Source organism: Enoplosus armatus, chromosome 9 (genome assembly GCF_043641665.1).
Source record: "Enoplosus armatus isolate fEnoArm2 chromosome 9, fEnoArm2.hap1, whole genome shotgun sequence".
NCBI classification, from domain to species: Eukaryota; Metazoa; Chordata; class Actinopteri; order Centrarchiformes; family Enoplosidae; genus Enoplosus; species Enoplosus armatus.
Window position 1 is genome coordinate 3,417,503 of NC_092188.1, and position 13,021 is coordinate 3,430,523.

At 40.0% G+C, this 13,021-nt stretch overlaps 2 protein-coding genes across 2 annotated transcripts; one reads left to right on the plus strand and one right to left on the minus strand.

The window, feature by feature from the left end:
- The first annotated feature begins 342 nt into the window (after positions 1–342).
- On the plus strand, positions 343–8,740 carry ankmy2a (ankyrin repeat and MYND domain containing 2a). The gene is made up of 10 exons (XM_070912306.1): positions 343–409; positions 872–936; positions 2,263–2,401; positions 2,489–2,587; positions 3,745–3,905; positions 5,070–5,284; positions 6,121–6,256; positions 6,487–6,615; positions 7,007–7,136; positions 7,684–8,740. The coding sequence occupies exons 1-10, from the start codon at positions 343–345 to the stop codon at positions 7,815–7,817; spliced, it is 1,275 nt and encodes a 424-aa protein (XP_070768407.1). The 3' UTR covers positions 7,818–8,740.
- A 1,303-nt stretch (positions 8,741–10,043) lies between these two features.
- Positions 10,044–11,564, minus strand: LOC139290071 (leucine-rich repeat-containing protein 72). Its single transcript, XM_070911762.1, has 7 exons — positions 11,550–11,564; positions 11,377–11,450; positions 11,176–11,245; positions 11,006–11,087; positions 10,522–10,635; positions 10,260–10,322; positions 10,044–10,141 (listed from the first exon to the last, which is right to left on the minus strand). Exons 1-7 carry the CDS (start codon positions 11,562–11,564, stop codon positions 10,044–10,046), a joined length of 516 nt encoding a protein of 171 aa, XP_070767863.1.
- Between the last annotated feature and the right edge of the window lie 1,457 nt (positions 11,565–13,021).

A 13,021-nucleotide genomic window follows, 5' to 3' on the forward strand; every position in this document is an offset into this window, starting at 1 on the left:
TATATCCGTTGTGATTGTGCAAATTTTAAAGTCTTGGCTGTAAGTAATAATTGTTACTATTACATATTCTGTATATACTTTTGAATATATCTTGGTTATGTTATTTTAAAGAATCTGGTCAGGCTGCCGGTATACATTTTGAAGTGTTTTTTGGTTGGAACCTACCACGCCCCTGCTAACAGAACGCAGTGGTACATTCCAAATGACAGCTCGACCCGAGCTAGCCTTCATGCCCCAGCATCAGCAGCAGACTGCGAGAATCACGGAATTCAAAGTTTAAATCAAAAACTCCGTGTTTTATTTGTGCCGGTATAGTCTAATCTCAAACTATTAATCACCAGCATGTCTGCTCCTAAGAAGGGAGACTTGTCTTCAAGCGAAAAGGACTTGTTTGAGGTTATTACTGCAGGTAAGCCTTTTCGGCTAATGCTAATCCCTGTAGAACCCACACGGGTTAGCTGTTGTTAGCTTGTATGATAAGTTATGCCACAAATATTACGAAATGATGTCAGTCTTACACTCCCTACACCCTATGACAGCCATGTTAAATAATAGCAATTAACTTAAATGTAACTTTGCATGCTAGGCTTGGTAATAGCTAACGTTAGCTAACAGCCAATATATCTGTGACAGCTAATGATGTGTACATGAGTAGCTTACTTCTGATAGCTTGCTATATTTATATGCCCACCTCAGTGAACTCAACTTGTAGGATAACATGTATTTTAACATTGTGTCAGTTTGTATTATGTAACAATTACGTTATAACAGCTCAAGTCATGCCAAAATCTTTAAAACATCTCAGAATAAAGAGATGGGTTTACTCTCTCTTGTATTTAACCTGCAATAATACTGAATTTTATTGACTTAGGAAATGTTCAAGAGGCCTCAAGGCTGCTGGGCTGTAAGGATGTGCGAGTCAACTGTTTGGATGAGGTAACAGAGCATTTCCGACAGGAGTAAACTCTCAAAGCGGGTTGACACTTGATGATAACCTTAATTCACATGTCATGATGCTTTGCATTATTTCCAGTTAGTTAAGTTAATTTAACAAACATGATACATTCAAGGATCAACAAAATAATTGTGCCCAACCATTTTATGTCTAAGATTAATACCATTGTTAAGTCATACCTAATTATACTTTTGGTATTTTCAATTTGTTCATTTCTGATTAATTTTGAGGCACAAAAATCAATGTTAAATTATAAATTGGCAGGTCATTTTACAGGACTTAACCTGCTGCTTTTGAATACTGCCAGTATGAAGAGCTGCAAGGTAGATCTGTTACAAGGTTGGACTGTGCTCCTTCAACCAAATTAAGATGGCAGCCAGGAGTGTCATATCTCGTGGGTTCATCCTAAAGCAACGATTTATCACGGATTTATTTGTAACTTCTGTTGTATTCAAACATTTTCATATTTTTCCTGCATCAAACAGCCTGACAGGTTTTGTGAAGTTTACCTTGTATTGAAAAACATTAGTTTGCATCTCTGACTTGAATGTAATCATCGGTGCCAAAGTGATGAATGTAAAAATGACATATGTGTGGGACAAGAGGCCTCGTGAGTCACTACACTGAAGGGCTTTCGAGGAGGTCCTTCATGTCCGTCCTTCCGCCTGTCACCCTTTTTGTCCGCCTGTCCAAATCAGGTGTTTGAAACAGATGTTCTGTTAAGTAATGGAGGCTGTGTGTGTCTTTTCACTTTAGTAGCTTGGGGACTTCAAACTATGATGTAATATTTGCAGTAAACATTGGCCCTTTATATTTTGTGGATGTAGAACAGGCAAAAGGAGTTAAAAGTTAGACTCACAACGATAAAATAAGTTTTCCTGTTTGACATGTAATCAGTACAGTGATTAAAGAACAGGCAAGCTGCAATGCATGTGAAGATGAAACGTCTAGTCAGGGAAGCGATTAGTGAATTAATCGGCAAGTATTTTGATAATCAATTAATCATTTCCATCATTTTTCAAGCACCAGTGATACTCAGGAAAGCATAACAGTTTCACCTCTTTAATATTATTATTATTATTATTATTATTATTATTAGGACAGACAGTACTTAATATGTGTTTTTGTTTGTGGTTTTGATAAAGGCATATATATTGACGGTTAGACTTATTAGATTAGATTTATTAGATTTATTTTTAACTTATGCTTTGTAGTAACCTCTTTTTTTGTCGTAGTTTTTAATCACGTGAAAGTGAAGTTGTCTATGTAAATCTCAGTTTCTGAGAGCTTTTTTCGCTCGTCCACAGTATGGGATGACCCCTCTCATGCACGCTGCTTACAAAGGAAAAGCAGACATGTGCAAGTTGCTGCTGCAACACGGAGCGGATGTGAATTGCAATGAACATGAGCATGGATACACAGCACTGATGTTCGCTGGCCTGTCAGGTATGTTATTAATGTAACAGGTGAAATATTTTACCTCTGTTATTTCTCCCTGTGTGTGTTGTGACTCCTCTTGCTCTGTGTCTGTAGGTAAAACTGATATCACGTGGATGATGTTGGACGCTGGGGCAGAAACAGACGTGGTCAACTCTGTCGGAAGGACCGCCGCACAGATGTCCGCCTTTGTCGGTACGTCTGGATGTGACGCTCATTCACTGTCTTGTATCATCATACTCGCCAAGACGTGGGATCACACGCCACTTCTTTGTCAGTCAGGAACATTTTCCAAATACATGCTTTTACTCTTCTTGGTCTAATGGTAGAGAAGCTACAATTTACACTTACACAATTAGAGAAACATTATTAGGACAAAACCAAACTGTATGGCAATTTCACTGCAAGATTAAATGACATTCTTTGCTAATATATATCTATAGTGCTTGTTTTGACTTGGTGTAACTACCAAAAAAGAATACATTTAAGTTTTATTTATTTAATGCTCATGTTTCTGCAGTAGCGCCCCCTACATTCATGTTCTCCAAGGGGCGTTTGTGACGTGAACAGTCCCCACGTCACTCCATATCTTATAGATATCATATAGGAGGTGACAGGACGACCCTTTGTTTTGAGTTTTCACAGTCTGGTCATTTGCTGTCGCCACAACTGGACGTGTGAAGGCGAGAGAGCTAACGCTAGCTGCACCCCCCTTCTACTTATCATGCCGGACAAACACAGGAATGAGCTGAGCTGCAGATGACTTGAACTGAAGCTAGTTACCTAGCCTGTTAGCTTCCACTTTCCGAGTGGAGTACAAATGTTAAATGTTGTTCAGGGACAGACGGTATAGTCATTATTGTAAGTGTGCGAGTTTCATTTAATACTCCAGAAGCTCCTGAAAACCAAACAAATATGGATGCCTCCCATTTGCCAAATATTATTGTTGAATGTAATTAAACCCACATTTGATAGATATGGTGTGATATTGTCAGTGCGCACAGTATTGTAATCCTCACACAACCAACCAGCCCAATAGCTGCAGTATCATTGTAGTTTTTATATATTTTTACATAAAACTGAAGAGAATTCAAATTTCAGTTAGACTTTTTTCACTTTTGTTTCTGTTTTATAGTACAATTCTTTTTGAGAAGAAAACAAAAAAGTCCTGTGAGTCTCCAACTGGTCTGAAGTTGGTGAAAGAGCCAAAGTTTCTCCGTTTGAATTGCACTGTTATTCAGTTGTTCTAGTGTCAGCAAGTCTAATGTAACTTGCTCTGATTAAACACGGACATGTGACAAACATTACGTTTGTGTTGGAAAAATGAACCATCTCTTCTCTTCCGTCCTCAGGGCAACACGACTGTGTCACGGTGATCAACAACTTCTTCTCCCGGGCCAGACTGGATTACTACACCAAGCCTCAGGGTTTGGAGAAGGAACCCAAGCTGCTCCCCAAACTGGCCGGACCCCTCCACAAGGTCATCATGAGCACCAACCTGAACCCGGTCAAGGTAGGACACTGCTGGACAGGGAATGTTGGTTTGAAAGAGGCCATAATATAGTAATTGTTTTGTGTTCAGATGTAGACTAAATTAATATCAGAGCTGTCCATCCTGCAGTCCCTCATCCAACCATCATCTAATGTCTCCTTGTACAATTTTGGGGATAAATATTCATCTTCTGTATGAGTGGTTCTAAATCTAAACGCACCAGCAGCCAGTTTCACTGATTATATTCCTTCATGTAATCAGAGGATTAATCAGCTGCTGCAGTGATTAGTTGGATTGGAAACCAGCATGCTCTTGGGCCTCTTGGGTCTCGCACCGTCTACGAGAGCACAAAATGAAGCTCCATTTATGCCAGAAATACACTGTCGATGTCCACTATTACTGCCTGCTGTTATGGCTGAAACGTGTTGGCTGATATTTACTATATCTAACCAGATGGGCATGTCTGTTTTTCACTATTCCAGTGAGTTAAAGGGGAACTTCAAAGTCTGTTCACAGGTCTTTGGGAGTCCTGCTGCATATGTGAAAAATATGTGTAATACTACTAGCATTACACACCCGAATCTCTAACCGAACTGTTGGTGGTCAAGTTGCATTGTGGGTAATGTAGGCTCCAGGTTTTAGCAAGGAAGAAGAATGCGTACATACATTTGTTTTGCTTTTGAAATTCAAGGTCCAAAATGTTTTGAATTTTGTGGGATTTTAGAAAAGGAGGCATCAAATCTGATCAGCTTTTATATTTAGTAATATTTTATATCTCGAAATTATGACAATGCTAAATAGTTTAGAATGCAATTAAGTTGCTTTACTTCGCTGACTGACTTGAGGGCTGCAGCTTAGATAGGAAATCCTTGAGTATATTTGCTTCCTCCATTTTTGGCCAATTTAGTTAAGATTTAAAACGTCACTTTTCACTGGGGAAATGTGTAATGGCCGCTTGTCATTATCTTTGACATCATATATACTAAAGTGAAAAAATAATAATTCAGAATAATTGTTAGTTGCAGGTCTAGTTACAGTCGACATGTTCTTTTAAAAGGAGGAACAACAGAAGTGGATGAAAATAAAAACACAATTTTACGACAAGACGACACAGCAAACGCATGTCAATAAGGACGTTTTATTTTGAAAAGATAGATTTTTGTCACAAATACTTGTGTTTTCCAGATGGTGATGCTGGTGAAGGAGAACCCCTTGCTGGCGGAGGTGGAGGCTTTGGAAAAATGCCGCCGGGTGATGGAGCTCATCTGTGAGAAGTGCATCAAGCAGCAGGACATGAACGAGGTGCTGGCCATGAAGATGCACTACATCAGCTGCGTGCTGGGAAAGTGTGCCTCCTTCCTCAAGGACCGCGAGGACAAGCTGGACGGCCTCATCAAGAGGTGAAGCCGTGGGGGATATTTACTAAGGATGTGTGGCCCGTTTTAGGTGCCAAACAGCCAAATTATGTTTTTCCTTAGTTACCAAAGGACCACATTGAGGTTTTACGCAGGTAAAATGGAAGGGAGGAGGGAGTGGAAATCGCTGCTACACCTGATTTATCTTCACACACTGCGGCAGGTGGCTTTTTGCCGGATATGTAAAGTCTAGGAAAAGCAGGTGCACTGTTTAGGAAACTGAAAGACACATTACAAAGTTATTTTAGCGGAGCTCTCGGTTCAGAAGCACAACACAAACAGCCCGGCATCAGAGTTTATTTAGTGGCACTTAAAGCAAATCAGATTAACTTCAACTTCCCTCATTTACATCTGTTGTTTTAGTAAATACCTAAATTAAAAAATTGTGGTCATGCAAAATGTTGTGCTCGTGATAGGGTAAATATCCCTCCCCGTGTGTGAGGTTGAAGAATATCATATTGTAATCTATTCATTATTAATGTAATCGGTCAAAACTTGAGAAAGATGTTAAATTTCACTTTTCTGTGCAGTTTTTATGTTCATGAAGGGAGGTATCATAGGTGAAAAAGTAGTTATGATGGGTTTTTAAGCAACTTTTAAAGGTTCTTTGTAGGTTTTGATGTCTTTTACGTCAACGTTGTCACTCAGATGGCTCCACTGGTACCAGTTCTGGTAGATTGTGATGCAGGTTAAGACACAATGGATTGTTCTGTCATTCTGGCCACGTTTTCAACTGTATCATGATTACAGTTGTAAAGTGATTTGCATTTCCAGTAACAGTTTTCCTAAAATGTTTGATCTCCTTGATCCCTGTCCTGCAGTTTGCTGAAGGGGCGGGACAGCGATGGCTTCCCCGTGTACCAAGAGAAGTTTATTAGAGAGTGCATCCGCAAGTTTCCTTACTGTGACGCTACTCTGCTGCAGCAGCTGGTGCGGAGTATCGCCCCTGTGGAGATTGTGAGTCTGGATGAATGATAAAAACCAATGTGTAAACCCAGCATTTTTGCTTTTCTTTATTACACACTCGATCTGAAAATAAAGCGTCTCAGTTTAGGCTTTGTCGTAAAACTGAGAACTCGTCTCTTTTAGACTTTGGATTTAAAAGAGTCTCGTCTGAATGTAAAAATGTTTTGTTGTTAGATGTCTAATCGTTTTTCTTGTCTTTAACTTTCTCTCCATCATCGCAGGGTAACGACCCCACAGCTCTGTCAGTGCTGACTCAGGCCATCACAGGTCAGGTCGGCTTCATGGACGCAGAGTTTTGTACGTCATGTGGAGAGAAGGGAGCCGAGAAGAGATGTTCCATCTGTAAAATGGTGAGTGTTAAATGACAGCAATATATCAGTTCACACCTGGAGATGATGGAGTCTTCTTAGTTTTTTCGACTGCAGCTTCTCAGCGGTAAAGCTTTTATAAAACAATGAAGATCTTCCAGAACAAGAAGATCCCCGGCTGGATTAAAACCATGAACCCCTATTTAACATTTTTGAATATGTATATTTATGTTTAAAGTGGTAAAACCTTCAGTAAGAGCTTCTATGTGGATGGAAACATGTAAGCCATTTGCTTTCATCCCCTTAAAACAATGCAATTTCCCCTCAACAATATACAAAGAATGAAACATGGTAAAATGCACAAACTGTCTCTTCTCTTTTAATCTGTTACATGGTCAAATAAAGTAAAGTTTGTTTGTGTTTTTGGCACTAGGCGATCTACTGCGGTCAAGCCTGCCAAAAGATGCACTGGTTCACCCACAAGAAAGTTTGCAAGACGCTTCAAGAGCAGAGAGAGAAGCAGGAGGCGGAAACGGCCAAACTGAGGATGCGGCAGAGCAAAGGTACTTCATGTATCGAATAGACAAAATACGACGCAGAATAAAACTCGACAACACTCAACTCACACACACGGATTTACCATCCAAAGACTATTGCATGATAAGAGGTTATTACTTCATAATAATAGAAGGCACAGAAAGACGAGAAGCGTCTACAAGGTAATTTTAACCAGCAAGTATCTTAAATTAACTTCAAACTCATTGCAAATTCACTTTAAGTCCCCATGATGAATGAAACCATCCTTAAAAGCATGATTGTTGAGGTCTCCCTAGTACAAGTTCTGTGCATGCATTTTTTGAATTGGAAATACAACGTATAAATAAATAAATATATTATGAGCCTTAAAAATCTATTGGAATGATATTGAAGCCGGAATTTTAAAAAGCTTAATGGGAGCTCCTTCGTACTAATACATTTCTTTTCCAGGTTGCACTTTGTCAGGAGGAAGTAAAGTCCATTAAACCACCATGATGTAAAACTGTTGATGGCTGACCTCGCCTTCAGTATAAAAGCACGGTCAGACCTAACTCTGCTGTCTCTGTGTTTCAGAGGAGAGTGAAGCGGTGCAGGCGGCCACAGACTCCATGCAGGAGCTCTCGGTGGAGACCGACAGTGAGGCGGCCCCCTCAGACTCTGCAGCAGAAACCTCAAACCCCACTTCCATCCCAGCTGCTGACAACTGAGGAACATCTAACAGTCCACAACCACCAACTCCAGAACACATCCATTCACCACAGACAGACAGACAGACAGCAGACTGGCAGCGAGACCGAACGCCAGACAAGGACTGGTCCAGCAGGAGACAAGAACCCATATGTATTGTTATCGAGCAGAGACTGAAGCATATGAGGAAGGTTTGTGCCACAGCGGCCATCTTTTTTTTTTGTCATTTTTATATGTTCGTTTTCCAGATGATATTGTCATATGTGAATGTGAAACTTGCGTTAGGCTGATGTGTTTTTGTGGTAGAGGTCACTGGGAGGAATTGTGGGTAACGTGAAGAGCTAATGGTTCACGTCAATGATGGAGCGTAATTCTGCCTTAAGAAAACTGTAGCAACCTGTGCAGGAAAGAAGTGACTGTGTAGCCAATCAGAGCTGTTGTTTGTCTGCAATATACTTGACTTGTTATTGGGATGTTATTTGTACTCGATAACCTCGTGGCAGATTGTGAGTGGATAGCATGGCTGCACAATATTGACCAAAAATGTATATTTTTAAATGTAAACAACATAAACATGAATTTATTTTTAGTGTATCGTGAAAGATGATGTTAATGCTCAGGATTTTACAAACTGTAACTGTTACCTTTTTTTTGTTTTGTTTTTCCCCCCCCTTACAAAATGCAACATCATTTGTTGATCAAGCCTTGTTGTACACAGCACAAGAACACCATGTCCAGGGAAGAAAAAAACAAACCCTTTTTGTTTTGAGAAATATCGGCGGTGTGGTTTTGAGATTCTTTGATTTATTGTGCAGCCTGGATGGACAGAGACGTTTAAGTCAAACAGATCCAACGAGGCTTTGTTTGTCCTGAACACTGATCGTTTCCAATATGTCAAACAAATTGAGCTTAATCACATCAAATAAAGACCAACTTCATCCAAGCGCACATTGAGCTTATTGATTAGTAGATTTTCACATTTTCTCCTCATTTTTCTGAATATCACAAATCTTTGTTGTTGTTGAGTTAGAGTGATGATCTGACATGGCTCCAAAAGCATCACACAGGTGCCTGTTTATTAGGTACACGTGTATACTGAGGCCCCCAAACTCCCCTCCCTCATATTAATTAACTTTGTCTTATTTCCATTTGGGGGATAATCTCGCTCTTAGTTTTGGAACTACAGTTTCAAAGGAAGTGAGTTAGCTGTGGGCTACAACTTGAGCCCCGTTTTTTCTTTTTTGGCCAATAAGTGCCTTTTAAAAATATGCGAAAGTAGCTAATCGTAGCTAGTAGTTTGCATTTTATCCTTGTGTGTACAGACAACATTCACTGCATTAATTTGTTCCTGAAGAAAACGTAAAAAAAGTGATGATTCTTAGGCAAGTTCTGGAGTTACAGGGAGTGTTTTTGGTTGTTTTTTTGTTGTTGTTTCTAAGTGGATTTATTGAGAGTGATTTTTTTATTAACATTATTTCCCTGTCAATAACCTCTGAATTTGATCCTGAATTGTGAAGCACTGTTTCTATGTGACCTCTATTAATTAATCATTGATCATCCTCCCGATGTTTAATAATAATAATGATGATTGAGGGATACAGTGATGATGTTTTACAGGTAGATGTGATGAATTCTGCAGCCGTTCTGGTTCTGTTGGAGAACCTCGCCGATGCAACACAATCTTCTTCTTCTTTGCTGTTCTTTTCATTGACAGGTCTAATGGTTGAGTTTTAGGCACAATGCACCTGGCCTGCCGACAGTTTGGTCGCACATTCAGGTGTGTTGCGTTTGAAGTGGCTAATGTAGCCTCGAGCTGCTAGCCTCAAGCAGAGATGAGGAGCCGGCCACAGAGGTCTGGTAAGCTCACTTCTTTCTAACTCCACACCAACAGATTGTGTTCATTTTCAAACTTGTAGTCTTCAGACCCAAACGACATTTATCAGATATCATGCGGCTCCCTCTGGTGCCACAAAAGACTTTTCCACATATGCAGTAGTGCTCGCCAAGACCTGTAAATGTGTAACGTTAGTGGAGTTCCCCTTTAATTCACTGGAATAGTGAAAAACAGACATTCCCATCTGGTCATTTTGTCTATAAAGGATTCTCAATTTGATTTCTATAAATTTTACAACCACAAGATCTAAAATTGTATCCCCTTTTTATTCCGAGTAAGCAGGACAATAAAATGCACTGTAATGACCGGACTATCTGCCAACGTAATAACAAGCGCCCTGTCTGCTTGTGAACTATGTTGCCCGTCTGCAGAAGGCCACCGACTGGAGGACACGATGACGCTCCTGGCTGTATATCTGGAAGGACCTCCTCCTCTCCTCTGACTTCACCTCTGAGCACACAACAGATGGAGACCATACTGTACTACTACCAAATGTTAAGGGAAGAACTGAACAAATTAAAAGACACACAGAAGGACTCGTGTCCCCCTGAATGTTTATAGATCTTACCTTTTCTATCTAAAACCTGGATAGAAGATAAGCAGTGGATCACGTGGTGGCGATACCCTGGTTCATGGGAGATGGGATTGAGGAAAAAAGCTGCAAAGAAGCCCTCATTTTTAAAAGAATCCAACAATGACTTATTCTCAGCCTATCGTTCAATCTTGTGGATATTGGTGGACTTGTTGGCTGTGGAAAGCAGAAACACAGACTGTCTTGTCTCTTTATTTTCGGTATGGCAGGTTTGCCCTGACCGAGATTCGTCACTCACTTGCAGTTTGGAGCTGCTGCATCCTCCTGAGCTCGTGCATCGTGTCCTCCAGCCCTCTGATCTGGTTGTTGTGGAGGAAAAGAAGTCGGAGGCAGGTCAGATGATTTAGGGCCCCTGTGTGAGAGATTGGGGAGGATAAATTCAGAGGGGACGATGATCTCTACGGTCTTCTTTTTTTTAGGTTTATTTATCTAGAGCACGTGGTGGCGAACTCGTCTCCAACACTGGACAACAGTGAGGCTGCTCGCTGACTGTTGTGCAGCTGAATGAGAGTTAAAGGAGCAGATTTTATGTCATCTCTTTCTGCCGCAGGTCAGTAAAAAACATTTTTAACCCCTTTTATAGGGTGTTTCATGATCGAGGTTAGAGGAGCATGACATTTGTTTTCGCAGCTGATGTTTTTCTGTATGTCCAGGGATTCAAACCAATTTAACATTTACACATTCACATTGTCTTCACATTCAGAGGAGAAATAAAAATTCACCAGAAACAGACTTGATGTTGTTATTGTGGAGGTAAAGTTCAGTCAAGCAGCAGTTGAGGGAACGACAGCTGAGCTCTCTGATCTGAAAGATTCAAAATAAAGATAAATTAGTCTTCCGCTTGATTTTAAACTTTAAAAAAAAAAGAAACTTGTCGTGTACAGAAGCCTACCTTGTTGTTATTCAGCCACAACTCCCTCAGAAAGTGAAATCTTGATAAGTCAGGGACACTGGTGAGTTTTCTGTTTAAAGAAAATAGCACAAATTGTAATCTCTGTCTAAATTTGGTCTGAAATTATTACATTTTCCCAGCAGCTGCAGTGAGAGCCACAGATGTCTGTTTTTAAATGCCAAAAGAAAAAGTTTGTCTTACTTTGCTGCAAGGTTGAGTTGGCAAACATCAACGTCCCTCCTTATCCCACACTTCTGAAGAGAGTCCTTTATGTCCTGTATTTACGGGTGAGAGAAGAAGAAAATGTTGCATTCGTGTGCTTGTATAATCTGGGGTTTTGTTCGTGTCACAGTGTTTGAGATAAAGCCGTCTACCCTGTCCACCTCCATTGTCTGTCACCTTTGGATTTTCATACCGGTCACACCTGTTGCCAGGAAACTTGAAATAACAACAAACAAAAAATAATTCTTCTCTTGAATTTCAAAAGGTTATATTAGTTTTATGTCGGTTTGTCTTTCATGCGTGGACTGTGGTAGATTGAGGTATTCTTCTGTTAGATTTGGTACAGATTAGTGGTTTAAATATCTGCATCATTCATCTGCAGGGAAGGCAAATATCCAGCAGAGGGCAGTGTTTCGCCAAAATTGACAGGCAGACGACGCCAATTTAGTTTTCAAGGTTATTCACGTTGTGGTTCAAAATAATTTGTCTTTGCATTGCGGTCAAACAGCTGATTTCACTGGTCAACATGAGAAGCCGAACATCAGTAAAAAGCAGTTGGTGCAGTGATTCTCTGAAACGAATCCCTGTCCTCACCGTAATGCCCTCTTTCAACAGGTACAAGAGGTATTGTCATATAGGTGGAAAGTAACTTGGTACATTCACTGATACTGTATTTTTCTGCCATTTGAGCTGCTGATTTGAGTATTTTGAATTGGGGAGACTTTCTACTTTTCTTCTGCTAAATTTCAAAGGGAAATATTGTACTTTTTGTTTCATAACAACAACCAGCAGCTGTGGTTACATGTTACTGATTAAAGACACTGTTCAACATTTTGGGGAATACATTTAATCGCATCCCTTCCGAGAGTGAGACGAGACGATACTACTCTCATGTCTGTGTGTATGGAGCTTGGACCGGCCTGACTTTCCCCAAAGTTCAACAAAGTGCCTACCAATGCTTCAATAATAGACATGTTGTGTCTTGATTGTTTAATCTGTACACACACAGAAATAAAATACCAATTTGTGGTTTTAGAGGGAGTTATATGCTCTTGATGACCCACAGTTTATCCATACACACAATCAGAAATACTTTATTGATCCCCGGGGGGGAAATTACACAGTTACATATGCTCCCATTCAAGAGTAGAAAAGTAGCATACATTTAGAAATGAGAAGTATATACAAATAAAGATATAAAAATGAAATATATACATTTACAATATTTACGTGATTTAGATTTACATCTGGCACATAACTCTCTCAGCGCTGGGAGGACTTTTTAAATTTCGGACAGAGGCTAGCTATTTCCCCTCTCCAGTAGTTATGCAAAGCTAGGCTAATTGCCTCCTGGCTCTTTGGATGGAAAATGCATTACGTTGTTTTGCTTATAATGTTCAGAGAAAAATAAATCAAGTGTGCAGAGTCTCTTTTTGTGATGGCTGATAAAAAATACTGTTTTGTAAATGCAAGGATGGGTGCTGCAAACAAATTCACAGCCAAAAAGTAGTTTTACTGGTTTCCAGCAAGTTTCTTTATTTCTAAATACTGACAGTCGATAAATAAGCCATCATGACATTGTGGCAATGGGTTTTCTGCACCCCTGCTGCACACATCTTTGATT